At 35.5% G+C, this 22,333-nt stretch overlaps 1 protein-coding gene across 2 annotated transcripts; it reads right to left on the reverse strand.

The window, feature by feature from the left end:
• Positions 1-530: 530 nt before the first annotated feature.
• Positions 531-22,175, reverse strand: Cfap418 (cilia and flagella associated protein 418). Of its 2 annotated transcripts, none has more exons than XM_076835847.1 (6): positions 22,000-22,175; positions 17,958-18,045; positions 14,994-15,058; positions 14,385-14,450; positions 6,674-6,769; positions 531-1,923 (listed from the first exon to the last, which is right to left on the reverse strand). In XM_076835847.1, the coding sequence occupies exons 1-6, from the start codon at positions 22,149-22,151 to the stop codon at positions 1,770-1,772; spliced, it is 621 nt and encodes a 206-aa protein (XP_076691962.1). In that variant the 5' UTR covers positions 22,152-22,175; the 3' UTR covers positions 531-1,769. The 2 variants fall into 2 exon arrangements, with proteins under 2 accessions (XP_076691962.1, XP_076691963.1); XM_076835848.1 differs by lacking the exon at positions 531-1,923 and adding an exon at positions 5,968-6,076 and having other exon boundaries at positions 22,000-22,157.
• Positions 22,176-22,333: the final 158 nt, after the last annotated feature.

The raw sequence follows: 22,333 nt of genomic DNA on the forward strand, positions 1-22,333 counted from the left end.
TGCATTTTAAGATTATAGTTATCTAGAAACTATGCTTTTCTTATATATTGATACTAAAGTAGATGCATTTTAGCTTAAATGTCAATAGGTAATTATATATAAATGTAATATTCTTTCTACATTTTAGATTAAAATAGTATAGTACTAAAAGGCTTATAAACTCCCAATAAAAATGGAAACCCATAGAAACATTTCTGACATTACAGAATTCTATTATGATTATTATGTTATGGGATGCCAAACACAGGTAATGTGTTCAAGTTTCAGGATAGTTACAATGAAAAAGAAAAAGTGAAAGGGACATTTTCATCCATCTAAATGAAAATAAGTTAAAATATTTTTTAAATTGATGATTTAGTAAATTTGCCTATTGGAATCAATAGAAGTCATCACCCTTATGACTAATATGACAAATCCCATGAGATTTTGAATATGAATCTTGTTGTTTTGCAATTTTTTGGAATAGATGAATTCAATCTAAATCCTATTATGTTTCTGACACAATTACAAAGACAAATAGTTTTGGGGCGTAAAAAATTTTATTGAAAGATAAAATCTATAAACATGTCCTTGATACAAAAATATGAGCATTGGTCACGAGGAGATTTGTTTTATTTCAATGCTAGACTTATATAAGTTTTATAAATACACAAATGTGTCATGGCTAGCAAAAGGCTTTTAATGACTAGATAGATATTCTTTGCTTTTGAAGAGTGGCTGGAATGGAGTCAGCATAAGACCAAGAAATCATAACTTTGCTAAATATTACTCCCTTTCAGTGTGTTCTGTGTTACACATTTGAACCAAATTGTATACACTTGTGGTATAGAGTTTTTGGCAGATTGCAGGGCCCTTGGAATCTCTCAAGGGTGCTGGGAACTGGAAACTTTGAGGTACATGATTTTCTAAACATGTTGCTCAGTGATATCAAGGGGGAGCCCAACATGATACCTGATTTATTTCCCTTTTCATGTACTCGCCTGAAAAAAAAATCATCTTACTTGCTCAATTGACAGAATCATAGGCATTAAAGGCTAGAGTACTTGAAAATCCAACAATGACCTACCTATATCAGGATTTTTGTGATTTTATGTACATTGAAAAAAATTCTTTATATATATAAATGGATATTTGCTAAGTAACTTTTAAATTCTAAATGAACAAAAGGAGGAGAAATTAGTTAAAACTGGTGACACATACTTGTCATTATTGTGCATACACTGCTTTGAGCTGCTGAGGTATAAGGCAGTGTTTTATAACATACCTGTAACTCCTGACTGCCCTTCTGTTAGCTGCTTATCATCTAGTTTTTGAGATGTCTAAGTTATAATCTTTTGACAACAACAGAAGTGACTGGACGAAGTGCCATAACCAATCCTACTGTGACTCTGTGCCCTGGTAAACTCCATCCCCTTAAATGCTCTAAGTAAGGAATGTTTATACCAAGTGTCTGAGCTGTCAATGCAGTGGTTGCTAATAAAAGGCTATATGTTAGTATGAAATGCTATCATTAAACAGGAGATAGATGAGCAAAGAATTTGGATATCTGTTATCTTACTTAGTGAAACATCTATCATCAAAAAGGATTAATTCTTAAAGTGTTATATTCTCTTCCCTAGTCCATTTGATCTTCAAAAATTTACATAGTTAAATGAAATTCACTGTCTTTTTCCAAATGGCATAATACGATATGTGCCTTTACGTAAACATGATGATGGCTGGAGGCTGCCCTCATAGAGGCATTTGTCAGAATGTCAAAGGCTGCAGTCTCAATGTTTACCGCAAACCCAGCGAAGCTGATGATCTGTCTGCAGGTTGGTCAGTTCTTCAACAGTTCTCCAGCTACACTGGCACGCATATGCCCGTGGTCCTTTCTTCTTTACCAACTTTGTTTTTAATTTATGGAATTCTGGCATGTTATTCCTATTAGTAAAACAGGAAGGTTTTAGCACAGTAGTTTTATTTAGTGCTTAATTATAGAAAAAGGTTATACTTGTTTTATTTTACTATTTTTACAATATTTGAACACTAAACAACCTCGATCCCTTCACACTAGTAGAAGATAGACTTCAGTGTTCACTTTCTGAAGAATTTCTTTCATATTCAGTTCTTTAAAAAGGTGAGTCCCTAGGCCTGGTTATTAATGCTGTAGTAGAACACAAAAACAGCAAGGGATGAATTTCTGATTTGTCCTATCAGACACAATATGAGTGAGAACACAATGGGAAGAAGGGTGGTGTACCTTCTGCCTCAGACACCTCTGCTACAAAAGTCTACACTATGGCAAGTGCAGAGAGCATAATAAGCCTGAAGGCAACAGGCTTCTGATGAATTAACTATAGGAAATTTTCATTAATCAAGGGAAAAATTGCCTGTTATTTCTGTATATTGGTCTCAGACAGCATCTTTCATTTCAATGATTTTCTTATTATACTATCAGCAACAAAGTGAATGCTATCCTTAAATAAATATTAAAGATGTTAAAATAACTAAATCAATGAGCAAGACTATCATAAAAATGATAAACAGACTTGTTGCTATTATACAAAAGGATACAGAAGTTTATTAAAATAAATTATGACTTTAATGTAAATTCATGTGCTGAATTTATGTGAACATTGTATGGCAAAGATAAATGGACAAATTAAAATGAAATGCTGAAAAATACAAAGTGAAATAAAATCCAGTATAAATACTATTACTATTGCTACCACCGCAATAGATGGCAGGCTCCAAAGTGCCCTCTGGTGGTCAAAGGGGAAAACATTCAGTACTGTATTGTACAAAATTCTGGCACAATTTAGGAAGGGTAGAAGGTGGAACTTAAGAAAACCTGATTTTTCTATACCACTTGTCTGATTTTAATAAACTCAGATTCTGACCAGCTAAGTGCCCTAGATAAAGTTATGGTGAACCAGGAGAATAACTAATAAGTTTTATTGGAAGGGCGACAAAAAAACCAAAACAAAACTAAAATGTTAAATATTTAAACAAATATTAAATATTAAATTTTTGGACAAATTTAACATTTGGTACTTAATTAAATCCTTAATTAGAGGTTTTAGGAATAAAAATCATGAATATCCAAGGAGATAACTAATTAATACATTTAAGTGGTTTTCTTTCTTTCTTTTCTTCCAGTGTTGGGCATTGAACCCAGGCCTAACACATGCTAGGCCACTTAAGTACTTTAAAGAAAAACATATCCTAAAAGTTTAAAAATGATTCCATTGTTTTCCCCTTAAAATACATGATTTAATAGAAAAATAAAAACATTTATTTAGCTATAATGGCAGGGTGTCAATAAGTATAGCTTATGTTTCTTTATAAAGTTCTAGAACTTGTCAAAACTAGGATACACTTATTTCCTTCATCTGTGAAAATAGGGCAATAAAACAACTGCATAGCATTTCATGCTGTGACAAATGTGCAGACTGACACTACTGGAAACAGATGGCTCCCTATGTTCCATGGGCATTTTAGTAGCACTTTGCTAATCTTTTAACTTGTCTCTGGTCACCGAGAAATGGTCTTTTGCCCATTTCTGGTTTCCCTAGTGACTAGTCCCATCCCTCCTCCAGTTTCATTTGCCCTCCACAACTTTACCTCAGCAGATCATATTCTCATTCTCATTCTCAAAATCAGGCCAGGGGATATGAAAAGCCTTCCATTTCCTAGTGAGCTCTCCCTGAATACATCCATTTCTTACCACCCTCCCTCCAAGGTAGAGGAAGTGGTCCTCCTTTTCCTATTCAAGCCTTTTTCTTCATTATCATCATCATCACCATCATCATTTTTTTTTTGAAATTGCAAATAAAAAGTTTAATTTCAGCTGGGCAAGGTGGTGCATGCCTGTAATCCCAGTGGTTTGGGAGGCTGAGGCAGGAGGATCACAAGTTCAAAGCCAGCCTCAGCAAAAGAGAGACGTTAAGCAATTCAGTGAGACCCTGTCTCTAAATAAAATACAAAATAGGGCTGAGGATGTGCTTCAGTGGTAGAGTGCCCCTGAGTCCAATCCCCAGTACCCTCCCCCCCCCAAAAAAGTTTAATTTCAGAAACTGAATCCACCATTTATAAATACACTAAAGCATAGTCCACTCAAATTTAGATTAAGTATAGGTACAGCATTTCAAAAGGCTCCTTTTTCCAACACACTTGGAACCCCTCTACGCAAATACCTGTCCCCACCCATGTCTGCCCTTTCCTTCTCAAATAAACCTCACAGTGTTTCCTCCTTAACAAAATGATCCTTACCTCTTACCTCTGTGTTCACTCACAGTCTTCCAAGTTGGCCCTCGTGGGTAATACTGTCCATCTCATGGCTTCAACTACCACTCTACAGATGACATTTCCTCCCTGAGCTCCAGAGAGTTTTTAACAGCTCCCATAAACAAACATATAGCGTCTTTCTTTAAATTTGTTCTTAAATTTCAATGGACATTATCATAGTCCTTCTATTTAAACCAAGGCAGAGCGTAGGACTCATCTAAATGAAACTTGTGTCTCATATTCCATAGCCAGGACATCCTCTAGAATCTTTCTCAAATACATCACATTTACTCCTCTTTACCCACCTCATTATCATAATCCAGATCCTTATTTCTTTTTCACTGATTACCACAATATCCCTCCATTAATCCCCATGAGTGTCAACTAGCTTGGTTTCCATAGAGTAGTCAGTTATCTCTGAAAAATTCTGATGTTATTTGTGATATATCCCTCTCAGAAGTGAGAATTATTAAAAAAGAGCAGAAACTGGGTCCTCTTCACTTTATGAGCCTTGTTCCCAAGAGTGCCACAACTAGGTGCTGAATAATGTTTTTGGAAAAAGAACTGCTAATAATCTGTGCAAAATAAATACCGCATCAATGATCTACGTCTGCTTGAGATGGCCTTACTGTTTACTTGTTCTGTTCTCTTATCTCCCAAATATTCCTAAGCATGAGGGCTGAGATCATATTTTTCACTGATTTGAAGAATAATTACTTAATTTTAATAGAATAATAAATCTTCTCGTATTTATTTTTTATGTAAACACACAAGTTTTTTTTTAAGCCATGCTGCTAAAAATCTAGATTAAGCCAAGTGGTGTTTTTACTCAGATTGAGACACTGTAAATTCCTCAAGTACCAATGAAGTCACCTGTTTGCTTACTTTATGCCTGTGCTTGACACTGTTTTGATGTTACATGCATCTTATTATCCTATAATGGTTTTGTAAAAATTTACAGTCCATCTTGGTAACATACAGGGATTATTAATCACTTATTAGATTAGCCGGAAGACAGTAAATATCAGAGAAGTCAGAAAAGTGAACCAAAACTTGATAAAGCTAACTTTTCTGATTTTGGCAATAAAAAATGGGCTAAACCTAAGAGTAGGGGTTCTGAACCTGGGATTTTGGGACTGGGCTAGGGTGGGAACTGTGTAACCTCCCAAATTATAATTTTCCCATATGTTTGTATATGTGAATTTGTGTGTATGTATGTGTGAGTGCATGTGTGAGTGAGGAGGATTCAGAGTTGTTCTTTGAAGTGAGTGGTCTTTGAAGTAAAAAAGTTTAAAAACTGATAAATTAGGAGAGATGCTAATGAACTTATTGAGGACGATGGCTGCCAGAAGAGGTGGAGTAGGAAGCCTTCATCCTCTTTTTTTCCCTCTTTTTTGATGGTGCTGGAGATTGAACCCAGGGTGTTGTGTGCATGCTAAGCACATGCTCTACTACTGAACTATACCCCCAGCCCTCTCATCTTTTACTTTATGCAACTGAAAGGTAATATAATATATATTGATTACTTGTATCTGAAAACAGTCTTTGTTTACACACAGGTCTGCGGGGAGGCCCAAAATGCATGATACACATACTTATTAATTTTAACTCAATTTTATTTGCAGATATGAATTTATAGTTAGTTCAAACACACTTTTATAACTTGTAACACCTTAATGATATTAAGTATTTTGGAAGTATATAAAAATGTACAAATTATAAAAATGAAGAAGCCATTGTTCTGACCATATGGAGGAAGGTAACCATATATCAATCTAAGATCTTCAATTTCATGTGACAGTAAGAGCTGAGGACACAAAGGAAAGGAATAGTTTACTTCCAAGTTGAGAGAGGTGAGGGAATCAGGAAGATGCATGATAAATTGTCCCTAAGGGACAGGAAGAGTTTGGGTAGGTAAAATGGTGGTCAGCTGTCCCAGGAGGTGAGGAGCTTGCACAGTCAGAGGGAATGGGGACACTGAGTACTGTGATGGAGGTAAAATCTTGCAAAGGTAAAAAGTATATTGTGGAAAGACAAAGCTGGACAAAGGCTGGATAACAAGGGTCTTAATTACCTGCTAAGGAATTTGAACATTATTCTCTGAGCAGAAGGGTGTTGGACAGAATAATGGCATATTCAGAGTCATGCTTTAATTCTGAGCAAGGAAAGGATGGTTTGAAATAAGAGACTGTAGGCATGAAAATCAGTGAGGAGGCTATGTATTCACATCAAGAAGTAACACATCTTTGTTTAGGCTGACAGCAGACAGATAGAAAGGAAGAGATGGACTGAAAAGGTGCAGGTCACATGATCTGGCCAAGTTTAAAAAGGACAATACAGCAAAATGAAAAATATAAAGTCCTTAGTACTGTTTTTCATAGAGTGAAGTACTTTGGGAACATACCTAAAAAACAGATAATCACATGATTCGTCCCACATATAGTCATTGTAGTTCACTATCCAGAAATCACAGGCTATACAACGCAGATGGTCACATGCTCTGTTTGGAGAAAAGAAATGTGTATTAGCACTGGGGTTGCAGTTCAGTGGCAGAGCGCTTGCCTAGCATGCTTGAGGCATGGGTTTGCTCCTCAGCACCACAAAGAAATAAATTAAATAAAGTCATTTTGTCCATCTACAACTAAAAATTATATATGTGTGTGTGTGTGTATTAAAGATTATTGGTATGTTTAAATATGAAAATATGGGTTTTATTCTTGGGACATACCACATATTAGAGATTATTGAATAAACTACAGAAAAATACAGATTAATCTGATGTTAATAATTGTTTACATCTCTAAACTTTCAGTTTTTTTGTACACACCTACCTATTTTACTGACATCTTGAAGACAGATACATGCATACATACATATTGTACAGACATAAAGTGGTTTTAATTCAATTCAATGGTTTTAAAATTGTGTCTAAGGAAGCTTTTCACTTAAGCTAACTTATTAAATGGTTTTCTTCCTACTGAAATTTCTAGGAATTCTTCTGATCAAAGAATGTGTGATGACACTACGTTGCAATTAATCTCTCCCACAAACTCCTTCAGTGCTGGGACAGTGTCTTATTTGTTTCTGATTCCCCACTACTTGGCATGTGTACATTCATTTACCCACTTAAAACTAGTTACTAAGAACCTACTATGTGCTAGTGAGATTCTGTCTTCATGGAGCTTAGATTCTAGTACATGATAAAACTAAATTATACAGTATGTTAAAAGGTGAAAATTCAATGAAATAATAAATAGATTAGGGTAAAGAAAACTAGGCATACCGGTAAGGGATGGGTTGCAATTTTACATAAGATGGTCTGTATAGACCTCACTGAGAAGGTATATCAGAGTAGTTTCTTTAAAAACTTCTCATTTAAAGAAAATTATTTTTAAGAAGGGAGGGAAAGAGCATGTTTGTATTGATGGCAAAGATGCAATGTAGAGTGAAATTCTGATGGTGTTGAGGAGAGAGGGCAGAACTGCTAGAATGATACTTAGTACATAATAGGTACTCAATGAATATCTGAGAAATTGAAGTGATAAGCAATTTTAAAACATAATTATGTATATACTATACAGTAACTTTAGGAGTAAAATGACAATATAAGCAAGTATAAAAGAATTATGAGTTGCTGTTGTAAACAGTTTCATTTGTATAGTAATTCTGTAGTTTAAAGAAACCTCAATTCTTTGAAGTGTTTAAAAGCTAGAACAAATTTGTTCATAAACATTAAAAGAAAATAAGAAATTTTAAGATATAAAAATGTGAAAAAATCAGTAATGAGTTGAAAACACTTTCAACACAACACTGTCCTATACAAAAAATGTTTATAAATGACAACAAAGAAAAAAATCTATAAAAATCATCATCACATTAGTATAGGCAGCAAAGAAGGGTAAAGAGCATAGATTCCAGATGTAGAGCAACTGGATTCAAATGCCACTTCCACTATTTACTAGGGTGCAACTGTAGGTAAGTAACTGAACTTCTTTGTGAATTGGTTTCTATTATCTGTAAAATGGAAATATTTACATACTTCATAGAACTATTATGAGGACATAATGAGTTAATTTTGGTAAAGTCTGGCACAAAGTATTTGTTAAAAAATTAAGATAATATATATAAAGGATTAAAATGTAAAGCAACCATGAAATACAGCTTTTTAACCAATTAAGTTAAAATCAGCACTTTCATATATTTCTGGTGGGTATGTAACATTGATATGACACTCTGGGAAAAAAATTGGCATTATGTTTTAAATTAGAATTATATCTAATCGTTGTAATACTAATCCTGTTTTGGGAAACTTATTACATATAAATAAAAGCACTAATACATAAGTACATATCTTAATAATGTTTACATTATTACTGTTGAAGTTTTACTAATTGAGTATATATCCAAAAGGGAAAGACTGGGCTGGGACATAGCTTACTGCTAGAGCACCTCCCTAGCATGTGCAAGGTCCTGTGTTCAATCCCCACAATCTTCCTTCCTTATACATAAAAAGGAAAAGTCTGAATAACAGGCAGTATATTTATATAAGGTACATTAGGTAGCTGACAAAGAGAATTACTTAGATTTATCTATTGACTTGGAGGGATACCCAAAGCAAGGTGCATAGTAACTAACATATGATACAGCATGACCCTATTTTGGGAAAAGACAACAAAGAAGAAAATTTATTGTAGAGGTGGTAAGTTCCTGTAGAGGTAGAAGTTAGTAAGAACATGGCAAAAAATAGTAAGAACATGGTAGAAAGCTATATACTACAAAGCCAATACTGGCTGGCTCATGAGTGGTGGGAATGAAAAGGAAGGACGGAGATTATTATGTTCTTATATATTTTAAAATTTAATTTTTCAATAAGCATATAATGTTTCTGAAACAAAATGAAACAAAACCCATCATTATATTTTTCCCACTTATTTATCTGAAGCCTAAATATGTTAATTTCAAAACTGCAAATAGTTTTTGGCCTGAAAGTTTGAAAATGCTTCATATTTCTAAAAATATTATTAATAATCAAACATTAAAAACCTATACAAGTTTCACAAGCAGTTCTCTATTTCTTTTAATCTGTTAGCAATTTATGCAGCTGTATTTGTATGCATGGAAATTTAACACAATTACATTGGTACCCATTTGAACTCAGATTTTAAATGTACAAGTCAGGAAATGCAAAATGATGGTTCCCAAAGCTACCATAACTCGCTTTCTTATGCATATATAGTTTATTACATGACTGCACAGAGTGTTAACTTTAATGCCTTAATACATATGTGCAATTTGGATGAATTATTGCTGTTGTGGGAACTATTATTTAGACTTACCTGACATTTTGTATGTGTAAAATCTCAACCATAATGTTAAATACAGCTTTTTAATTTAAAATTTAGTAGTTTATTCAAATCTATTCACACTACCATATTTTCCCACAAACACTATCCTGTGAGAAAAATAAAACTAACTTGCAGCTAAGAAATCATTCCACTGCTACGATTCACTCTATTAGATCATAATGAGTACTAGTCTATGGAATAATTTAGTCTTATAAGTAGTTTAGAAATAATTAATAGAGTAAAATTTGATTGGCTTGAAAATATTGCCTTGGTTTTTATCCATACTATTAATATCACCACACTTTCAAGTGTATTTCTCTTTTCTACAAACTCTGCAAAAGATTAAACATTTTCTACTCTAAAGTATTTAGCATTATCCCTAAACCAGAGTTTTATCCAGAACTCAAATAAATAGGACAAATAGACTCAATTTATACAATGGGCATTCATATCAGTGCTTATTTTCAGGGCTTAAATATATTTCTCTTTCATAAGTATATACAGATGCTGTTCAATTTACAAAGATGTTACATCCTGATAAGCCCATGCTAAGTTAAAAATGCATTTAACACACATAGCCCACCAAACATCACAGCTCAGCACCACAGTATACTGCAGAGTATTGACTGTTCAGCTTCTTGTCTAATGACTGGACAGGAGCTGTGGATTGGTCGCTGCCACCACTAAAAGACAGTCACACCACTTACTGCCAGCTTGGGAAAAGATGAAAAATTTAGAAACTTAAGTATGATTACTGAATATATATCATTTTTGCACTATTGTAAAGTTGAAAAATCTTAAGTTAAACCACTGTAAATCAGGACTATCTGTAAATAAAAACTTATCTAATATAAATTCATGATTCCAGTGAAAGATAAATTGCCAGACTTCCCCTCTAAAATGCGGAGGGAATACACAATAAAGGACAAACCAACAGCTTTGTCCTTTTGCCCTACTAAGTAGAACTGGCTTTAAAGATGCTTGTGGTGGGAATGCCCAGAATACAGCTTAATATCATCTTCTGCCAGGATACTAGTTCTCAGGTAAATCCTATCAGATTGACACATTGGGACTAGGGAGTCTTGATAGTTGAACAGTTTGAAAAAAAGAGCAGCTGTAATAGCAAAAGCAGTTAAGATTCTTTTCTCTTACATATACTACATGCTGCAAACTGGTATACTAGAAAGTATAATGGGTTAGGAATCAAGTTACTATCTGAGTCCTTGCTTTGTAAAAATGGATGTGACCCTGGGCAAAGCACACTATACTACCCAGGAGACATTTTTAATAACTTTCCTCCTTATCTACTATTGCCATTAAGCCACAGAATTCTGCCAATTCTATATTCTAAATATCTCACATTTTATATTTTTCCCATATAGCCACGGCCACCACTACGTCACAGCTGCCATTTTCTTTCCTAGACCACTGCACCTACTGCCTGCTGACTAGTCTCCCTGTGTCCTTTTCTATCTTTAACCATCCAAATTCCAAGCCATGCTGCATACAACAACCCAAATGACTTTTTTTTTTTCAAAACAGAAATCAGATTATGTCACCCTATTTTGCCAAAAACAAAACAAAACAAAAACAAAACACCCCCCAAAGCCCCCAGTGGCTTCAACTGCATATAGAACATACTTTCTCTAAAATTCTTCAAAGGACTCTAGGACCCCAAACCAAATGCCTCTGGACTCTCCAGCTCTATTAGGAGCCATTACTTCCCCCACTTACCATGCTTTAGTCCACCTGGCAGCTCTCTCCTCCTTCAACATGCCCAGCTCCTTCCCATCTCAAGGATCTTATAACATGGTATATCCTCTGGCTCTAATAGTTCCCTCTCTGCTTAACTTCTCATTTTTCATATTGTGGTTTGATTAAATGTTATCTGTTAGGGAAGCATTCCCTAGTCCTTCATATTAGTTAGGGTGCCCATTATCTATGCTTATAGCATCCCATCCTTTCCCTTTATACACACATTAGATGGAAATTAAGTACATTTGTGAAAATAACTAAAGTTTATCTCCTCACTTAGACTGGAAGCTTATTGAGGGTAGGGAAATATCTATTTATTTATTCACCATAATTTATTCATTGAATTCCTAGGACCTAGCTGGTGGCTAACACGTGCTTAATGAACCTAACACCAAAATTTCAATCTCATTTATAAATGGAATTAAAAATTTTTGCTCTAGTTAATCTTTTTTTTTTTTTTTTCCTGTGGAGCAGGTGAACCAACATGCATACATAAAAAGTTCTTTGGAAAGTAGAAAGGATTTCACACATAGAATGTTTTATATGCACATGAATAAATGTATTTTTTTATATGTGTAGATTCTATGTCATGAAAGGAGCAGCTGATCATTTTTATCTTTGTGATGGGTGAGGAAGAAAATATCTATGAATATACACATTTATCTGTGCATATGTAAGCACACAGTATCTCCTATTGTAGGAATAGGATTTGATACATTTTGGCATCCTCACTCATCAACACTATAAGATAGGATCTGTAAGCTACAAAAATAGGCTGTTTTTTTGTTTACTGAAATTTCATCTAAAACAAGACACCTATATGGCAGAACTTTATCAAAGTGGGTACATGCACACATGCACACACACACACACACACACACACACAAATGGACTACACATATAAAGTCTTAATGCAATATTAATCTTTGGAAATAAAGTAAAATATACCATTTTAAAAGTTCCTATTTAAAATCAGAAGGCATCTATAAGTAAACACTGATATGTATTTCCTGAGATAAAGTGGAAAAGTAGTAGGAGAATATAGGCTTCTTGCCCCAGAGAGAGAACACAGCAAGAAAGCAGGACCGCTGGATAAGACATAACAGTTACAAACCAGCATACTTGTAGTAGTTACCTGTCTTTTACATTGAAGGCACTGCTATTATTTATTATATTCTTTCATTTCATCTTCACAATATCTCCATAAAGTATGATTAGTTTTTAGGGACAAGCAAACTGAGATTTTTAGAATAGAGTCCCTTCTCAAGGCTTGGCAACTTTTGAGTGGCAGAGTGATGAAAGTGTTCTGTCATTGGAGCACTTCCTCTTCACGCCCCAGTGTAATCATGTGCTGCTTCTGTTTTTTTTATTTTTTATTTTTTTGTGGTGTTGGGGAGTACATTCAGGGCTGTGCACATGCCAGCCTAGCGCTCTGGCACTGGAGCTATACCCAGGTATCATTTGCTTATTTATCTGTTCCTTTACTGACCAGTGTTTTACTTTTTTTTTTTTTTTTTTTTTGTAAACTAGTACAAGGCTTAGTGTGCACTTGGAAAAAAGAAAAGAAAAATGAAGTTCAGATAGAATGAGAAAACAAAAATTGGTAGTATGTGAGTTAAAGTAGGGTCTATGCAATTAGAAAGGGAACCATGTAAAAATACTCAAGAGGGAGAAAAATGTAAGTGGCAAGTAGAGGATGACAAGTGTTCTAGTGGAAGTGGAATACTGACTCAGGCTTTGATGGCAGGTGAAGGAACTAAAGAGAAAAGAGGAAGTTTAGAGTTAATGTGAGACAAATGGCAACTCATATGCCTTGTGAACAGGAGAAGTGCTCAAAGTAATACTTTGGGGATGTTATCTTGAATGCTTTATGTGCATGAAATTTGAGAATTTGAAAGTGGATGGTAACTGGGAAGCTGCTGTAATTCCTAGTGACTTGACAGAAGCCTGCCTGGATTAGAGGTGGCATGGCTCTGGAAATGACTAAGATGAGTCCAGTTGAGCTGACACAGGTAATTCAGGATTGATGGCAACAAGGCCATATTCTGCTCTAAGCAAGTTTGTATCCCTAATTCTTTGTTTAGCTAGTCCTCAACAAATGATAGTTCAACTGCTGTCAATTCTTATGAGAAGCACTTAAAGCAGGCACCTCCCCAGTGGACTTACCCTATTTGCTGCCTGGTGTTTGTCTGGGGCCTCCCCAGACTCCAATTTCACTTTTGTCCTATAGTTTTTCTTTCTAGGAAGTAAGCTAATACTACCAACTCTCCAACAATGTCTTTTTAGATTCTACTTCCCTTAGTATAACAGCCCTCCAAAAATGTGGTCCATATGCAATCATACGACTCAGTCTAGAGAACTTTTTGAGTAATGCAGACTTGTAGCTTCTCAGGCTAATTGGATGGCCAAGTCATTGTGACTAATGCATTCTTTGAAGCTGTGTAGCTGTGTTGCTTCACAGACTTTACCCACTGGTTTCCAACATTGGGAAGAAGCTCCTTCTCTTGGTACCCTGTGAAAATTATGCTAGGGGGCTGGGGATGTGGCATGGTGTTTGAGTGATTGCCTGGCATGAATGAAGCCCTGGGTTTAATCCCTAACACTGGAAAAAAAAAAATCAATCAAGCTAGTATTGGAGTGATGCAGGCATTTCAAGTAGGGCTTAAAAAAGGGCATTAACAGGGCTGGGGATGTAATTCAATAGTACAGCACTTGCCTAAGATGCTGGGTTCAATTCTCAGCACCACAAAACCCAAACCAAAACCAAAACAAACAATGACAACAAAACAAAAAACAAAATAAAAAGAAAAAGGGCATCAACACAATAAACAATCTGTATCCAGCATCCAGTTTTTAACAGCTTTCTCTCAAGAATAACAAACATTTCAACAAAACATCTGGCTAGTAAATCTCTCATTATAAAATGTATTCAAGACAAGATGATAAGAATTACATTTTAACAACAGGGCATCAATATGTAAAAACCTAGAAAGAAAGTATATTGTTACATTCTACCTCGGTGAAGTATTTGTTCCAATTCCGAATGGAATAGTGCTTCCACCAAGGTACACTGGGCTGCAACTAGACGTGTTCAACAGATGGAGAAACATGAAATTACAACAAAAAGAAATATGAGAAGTTAATTTGGCCTCATTGACTCTATGTTCTTGTAATCAAATTGTATATTTTCCCTAGCAAGCTAACTATTTCAAAGAAGCGGTATTTATTACAGGATCACTGCTTTATTGGACATAACCTGTACATTCTGGAACACTCAGGAGTTAAAATGAGTCACAGAAAAATGTGTTTGCCAAATAATATAAGGGACAAAGTAAATACTAAAGAATATAACAGAACATTAATTTTGAGAAACTGTTCACACTTTTTTTTTCTAACATGGCAGAAAATTATTTACAATAGCAATAATCTCTCATTTAATTTCCTTTACCCTAAGGGGTCACAGAGCATAAGAACAATAAAGATATTGCTATAGGTCTTTCTCCTGAAGGCCCAAACCAGTGCTTTGTTCTTCAGTGTCACTGTTTAAATGGTAACAAAATAGACTAGACTATGCTTATAGTGTTTGTTCACCAGAGTGTAATTCATCAAAGCATCTCAACTTACCTTTTACTGAGGCCTTGAATGGAAGCTCTGACAGATGTGTTACCTGAAGATTTAGATTTTAATTTCTGTTAACAAAACAATAAAAGGCCAAGAGTAACTTAGAGAAATGTAACATGAAAACTAATATTCTTTACTTTACAACAAGGATTTTTTTAACGTCTTAACAGAAAAATTTTGGTGGCATCATTGTTAAATAACTGAAATAAAAACAAGGTTCAAAAGCCTTTAAAGGCAACAGGGAAGTAGAACTCCCTGAGGAATTTGGAAACTACTATGCGACTTTTAGTCTAGGAAATTGATATACTGCCATTATTAGCAAGTTAAAATTTAGAGTCACTTTATAACTCTTCAATTAATATTGGAGTTCAATGATTTAATACAAAATGCTTTCTATTTAAAACTTCATTCTGGAAAAATTCAATTGAGGAGGGAAAAAAACCCCTCAGACTCATTTTTAATGGCTGTGAATAGTGCTCATCTGAACTAAAAATAAACTAACCAAACTCCTGTGTAACTTCAGCAATATTAATTTTGATCAGCTGGAATGGTATCAGCCAACAGATGTTCAAGGGAAATGCAGAGCTACCTAGTCATAACCATACAGTAGTTCCTATATGGTCACATAACATCATATCATTAGCAAGCATTTATTACGTGTTAACTGGTATATGGTACCAAACAACATGAACCAACCACATACTAGGACCACCGCCAAGGAGAAGGAAGTGAGATGGAAAAAAAGGCAATTTAAACTATGCAGAGACATGTTTTTATTTTACCTAGTGGGTGAGGAAGTTTAATGGAGGCAAAAATATTTCATTGTATATTCTCTTAACTCTTTTATTTAATGTTAAACAGAATCAGAATAAAATTTGGTGTGAGTCTGAAAAATAATGTGCACGAGTGTCTTTTTGTCTTGGGGAGCATGTTTCATGTATCATCATGGTATTCCAGGCTCACGACTGTGACTGAGGGGACACGATGATATTTGTTATCGGTTCCTTGCCTTTCTGGTGTGGATCTGAGAAGTGGTTTAGAAATGTAACAGGAGAGCAGAGATTGGGGTGAGAAGCAGTACTTTCAGGGTATAATATGGCCCCTTAGGACAATGTGGGCATGTAACACTCATTTATCATACTTCTTTTCCACATCCAATAAATATTTTACATAGACCTGTTTTCATTCTTGAAGCTTGGAAAATTGAGTATAAATGTGCATAGTGTGTGTGTGTGAGTGTGTGTGCTGGGCATCAAACCCAGGACTTTGTGTATGCAAGGCAAGTGTTCTACCACTGAGAATTCCATCAGCACTCCCAAATTAGTATATCCCAAACCAAAAAAGTATGCATTTTCTCTTTCAGAAACACCTTGAACTAAATATCTCATATACAGATATGTACCCTGTGGTAGTCAATAAATAATGAATTGCTCAGATGATTAATGAATAATACCAAAACCATGAACCTTTTTTTTCTATTAATTAGCACTACTAGTTAGCATTACTATTCGGCACTTACAATGCACCTATTCTGCATTTAGGATATAGTCTGCAGAATATTTTAATATTGCTATTGTGTTGACATGCTCAACTAGGCAATTTACTCAGGTAAATTGAAAATGTTCAATTTAGAAAAATTCAGGCCTTAAAAAGCTATTACTAGTCATTTAATTTTTAGTCTGGCTGACAAAAATACAAGTAGCCCCTATTTATATCCTTAATACCACTGTAACCTGGTGATTTTCAGTTCCCTGTCTTATTTTAATCTTCCCTACCTTTAAAAAAAAACACCACAGAATAATATTTGTTTTAGATACCTTTTCTTTGTAGTCTTTGTAAATTAGACATATGTTTGGTTTACTAATTTAAACAAATGTTTTTCACACATTGTACCAAAACGGTGAAGATGAATATACCTTATGACCTAGGAATTCCTTTTCTTATTTTATATAGGCTGGAGACACTCTTGTACAAGCGTAAAGAAGACATGTAAAGATATCTGATGAAGCACTGTCTGTAATAACAAACAACTGGGAATAATCTAAATGTTTATCACCAATGAATAAATAAACTTGGCAGAGTTACACAGTGGACAATTGTGTGCAGATAAATTTTTTTATAATTAATGTATAAGTTATAAAAGTATCTAAAAGTATGAATGAAAAGGATAGTGGTCACCACTGGGAAGGGAGACAGTAGAGTAGGATTTGGAGGGGTCTTAAACTGTATCTCTAATTTTCATTTCTAAAAAAAAAATCTGGGGAGGCAAATACAGAAAAACATTAAGACATATCCATAATTGGGCAGCTGTTAATTCAGTAGGTAGGCGGCTGTCATGTTATTTTATAGACTTTTAAAAAAAGATATATAAGCATTTAATAAAATATTAACATGTAGTAATAGCAATGGCACTACATCTAAAATGCTAAGCATGTTCCTATAGGGAAAGGAACATGCTTAGCATTTGAAGGTGTTCTAAGAGATTACAAATATTCTGGTCTGTGAGTTCAGATCAAAGATGAGAAGCGGTTTAGAAATGCAAAGGAGAGCAGAGGTTGGGGTGAGAAACAGTCCATACACCTTGTACACTAACAGCTTTTCTAATTTCTTATTCTTGTTAAGAAATGAAGAGGGAAACAGTGAGAGTTTCAAATATTATAAATATTTTATTTCCTCTTCAACTCTTTTGTTGCAGCTTTTTTTTTTTTTTTTTAAGAGATAGGGTCTCGCTGATGTTTCCCATGTCTCAAGTGCTCCTCCTGCCTCAGCCTTGTGAGTATCTTCAGGCTGCACCACCACACCAGGTTCTATATATCTCTTTAAGTGGAATGGTTTCTTTAAGTAATTACATTTCTCAGAATTCAAAAGGACTATAGATAGCTACTGTGCCTTCTTTAGGTTTTCATGCTATTTTAAATGTCTTGAAATAATGAAAGAATTAATGCACATTTAAAACACTTGACTTACAAAGTTTTTTTGGTTGAAATTGGGCTCTTCAAATATTTCATTAATAAGACTGTCAAGATCATCTTCTTTTTTTAATGTTTCTGTTGATCTGAAAAGAAAAACACAAACAAAACTCCCCACCTGGAGCTTAAGATAATGTCTGTCTCAGAAGTTTTATAAAAAGTCCACTATTACAGTTGATAACAGAAGGATAAATGTGATGTTAATTATTTTTCTTGATATGGCCATAACCTAAGTTGCTGAGACAAAGAGAGTTTATCAATACAAATTCACATATGTACTTTACCATTACATACTTGAAATAAACCTATATATTATATTCAAGAGAAAACTAGGGATGCACTTTTCTAAATTACATCAAGCATTTATTTAGAGAATATAAAATATGTAGAATTTTAAGTAGGACCTGAAATTATAAACAAAGGGTTCCATTGTAAATCAAATAACTGTATCTCTTTACTAAAAGAGTCAAAGGTCATGAAATCAAATGATCAAATTGCAATGTGTTAGATACAATATCTCAAATATCTCTTTACCTTCTCCAGACAAAGCCATCACTCGATTATTAATACAAACTGTTCCTGCACAGAGATTCTTTTTAACAGAGAACACTTACTAAATATTTACTAAATGCCAGGCAAGTACTGTCCTAAGGCTTTACAAGAAGATCTTTATTATCCCAATTTTTAGGTGAAAAAAGGGCACTGAGATTCAGAAGCTTGCTCAATGTCATACAAATCAAGGGACGAAAGGCTTGGATTGGAATATAGGACAGTCCATATACCTATTACTTTAGCAGAATAACTTTTATTAAGAGTTTATGTTAGTGTAAATCAAATTCATTGAATCATAAAATGATTTGTTTTAGAACACAAGTTTATTGTTCAATCTCTCTAATTTTAGAAATGTATTTACTGTAAAATTTCTTTTTTTAATATTTATTTTTTAGTTGTAATTGTCAATACCTTTATTTCATTTATTTATTTTTATGTGGTGCTGAGGATCGAACCCAGGGCCTCGCACTGCTGGGTGAGTGCTCTACCACTAAGCCATAACCCCAGCACTCTGAAATTTCTTAACATAAGGAATATAGCCCTTCTTTGATTCTGCTTGGATAAGATAATTTAAGCTGATTTAAGAAAATCCAGACACTGCTGCCTAATACCTAATTGTTGAGCCATATTTTCAAGAGTCAGATGAATTCATACTCTATTCAAACTGGCAGCTCACATAAGATTTGTTATTAGATCACACAATTTTGTGTGTTTATGCTTTATAACAGTAATAATACAAATTCAAAACTCTTAATTTTAGAGGACAATATACTTTGTCTTTTGCTGCTATAATAATATTAATCAGTTACTAATAATCTTTTATTGCTTCCCTCTCTTACCTTGCTTTTTACATTCTAATCCTAAGATATAGTTTCTTCTGAAAAGGTACATTCAAAATTAAAAAAAAGAAACAACCATAAACACAATCATAATTAAGTGAGAAGAATATATATGACTTAAATTTAGATATATCATGTCCTGGTTAATTTGAATATGAATCTGGAAAAGTAACTATTTGGTTTGGTCAGTGAAATGAGGATAATATTATTCACCACACGGTGGGTGTGGAGTTTAAATGACATATAAAAGCACTTAGCAAATGGACAGGACTCAATAAATGTTAGCTATTATTATTACAGCTCTTTTATCTAAGAGGCTATGATATTATTTTCTTTTATATTTAATTAATTAATTTATTTTTATGTGGTGCTAGGACCTCGCCTGTGCTAGGCAAGTGCTTTACTGCTGAGCCCAATCCAGCCCTGATATTATTTTCAAATGTTCTCATCTTATCATCTGGAACTATTATTTCCACCGCAGTTTTACTTAACCCATATCAATCTTTTTAAAAGAGAAAACTAATCACATATTTCTTTTTATCATTTTTAAAAAGTCTTTTACATTAGCAGTTGTTTTTGGTATTCAGATGCAGCATGATCATTTACTGTATTATCTGCAGAGCTACCCTTTCAAGAGGTAATTTCAGTATTTTAACTCATAAAAGATACAAGCTGAGGCTGGAGTTGTGGAGCTGGAGCTGGAGCTCAGTGGTAGAGTGCTTGCTGAGCACATGTGAGGCCCTGGGTTCGATTCTCAGCACCACATAAAAATAAATAAAGTGTTGTGTCCAGCTACAACAACAACAAAAAAGATACAGGTTATATTGCTGTACAATTGGTAGGCCATCTCCTGTTAATAAATGCACAACATAAGTTGCTCCCTTGCCTTTAAATATTAATTTTGGCTCAAGGAAAAATTTTAATATGTGACATTATATACCAAGTAGGGACTATATTTGGTATTAGGTTTAGGGTCTTTGTTGCTGTCTTGCATAATTTCCAACTACTTTGGCAGATAAAAAGTGTTAACACAAATGACAACAGTGCTAATTCACTGTAACTTTTATAAATTTACTGAAAAAAACTAATGTGGGATGGGGCACTATAAGACATGAATGAATTTCAATAGTACAAACAGGAATGTGCTTTCCATTATGAGCTGTCTGCTCTGAAGACACCCTATCTGCCTGCATGCTAGTTCTCCTAAGATGAACAGGGCTGGAAAGCTCTTTGATAAATTCTCTCCATTCCCAAAAGGAACAAATTAAAACAGAAGAATTTGCAAAGTAACACTTTGGTGGGAAAGGGATAGTAGGTGTAGATATGCTGTGAAAGGTACATAAGGAATTCCAGCATACAAGATAATATTTAAGTTAATGAGAGTGATATTCTCATATACAGTCAGCCAAATGGGAGTGGATCCATTCAAAGTAGTCATTTTAGTTGTTTCTACATTTATTTTTTTAAAATGCTGCTTGGTACTCAACTTATTTTGAGATCTTTTGTTTTTGAATTCCTTTAAAATCTTCTCAATATTTTTATCTTCTGAGAGTGAATTTTTATAAACAAATGTCATAGTAGGTAAGTGTGGTTTGGGTAGCAATAGAATGGGGTAACACTTCTGAGAAATCACACATGCAAACCAAACAACAATTAGCAAGAATGACATTTTTGGACCGATCCAAAGCTGCTTCTGTGTAATTTCACAAGCCTTTCCCAAATATTCTAGGCAAGAGGCAATTTACAAAAGATTCTAGCCTAAGTTACTGCTGGGCCTTCCAAGTCATCACTTCGAAGGACAATACTCACATGATGCTAATATTTGGGGGGGTGTGTGTTTTTTGGGTTCGTTGGGTGGGGGGAGAGGCAGCAAAAGAGGGTGACCTATAATGTAATGACTATATGGAGGGTAAAAAGTTGGCAAATTTGAAAGGTAGTTTTTTGGGTCAAAAACCCAGAAAACTTAAGAACCGTCCCCAAATTTCCACGGAGATGTTTGCCATCTGCTGGGTTCCTTAACTCGGTGAGCTAATTAATACAGATTCTGTTCACAATAATTAATCTTTCTGTCATGAATCTAATCTCATCTAACTCTCTGAGTTAAAAAAAAAAAAAATGGGGGTAATGGCAGGATAGAACGGAACCGTTTTCTCCTTCCTTAACAAACAGACCAAGCACTGGCTGGGGTGAAGACATCAGACGCAACAACAGGTCGTTCTGTTAGGGTACCTCACAGGGTAGGGTAACCTCGGCGTCAGACGGCCCAAACTGGGCCCAGGTCAGCGCTGCCCTCTCGAGGCTAAGGAAAGGCGCGCCAGATGGGCACCTGGGGGGCTTTAGGACTCCGCGGGCTGGCACGCCACGGTGCTGGGAAAGGACAGTGTCCGGGCCACAGGCTCTCCGGGGCGGGGCGTCGGGGGGCCCTGCTTCCCCGGCCCTGCCCGGGGGCGGAGACTGCGCTGAGCGGAGGGATGCCCAAATCCTTGTGGGCAGCGGGTTGAGCTAGCGCTGAATTGAGGGTGGGAAACAAAGGATCTAAGCCCTAACCCGAAGGGGGCTGGAGGGAACGGGCACTGCTGTTTGGGAGCAGCGGCGGCGGGGCGGTTTTGGGGTTTTTACCAGAACAGCCCACCCCTCCCGTCCGTTAACCTGAGCTTCTCTTTCGCCTCGGCTCGGTTTCGGTCGCCTCTGTGGGTGACGCCGTAGCCTTTGGACGGCTCGCCCACGCCCAGTCTCAGTGGGTCGGGTCTGCAAAACTTGGATTCGACTTCATCCAAGAGCTCATCCAGGTCCTTCGCCATCTTGAATCGTCATCCTTTGCTGCCTTGGCCCTAGCGCCGCGTGGTTTCCAGGGGCAACGGGAGGACACGTCACGCGCACACTGTTCTTGGCTCACACCCGCGCATGCGCGAGCCGTGCTGCTGTCAGAGACAGCCGGGAGGGAGCGAGCTGAGCAGAAGGGTTCGCTCGGGAGTTTGCGGTG

The sequence above is a fragment of the Callospermophilus lateralis genome, chromosome 16 (genome assembly GCF_048772815.1).
Source record: "Callospermophilus lateralis isolate mCalLat2 chromosome 16, mCalLat2.hap1, whole genome shotgun sequence".
NCBI lineage: Eukaryota > Metazoa > Chordata > Mammalia > Rodentia > Sciuridae > Callospermophilus > Callospermophilus lateralis.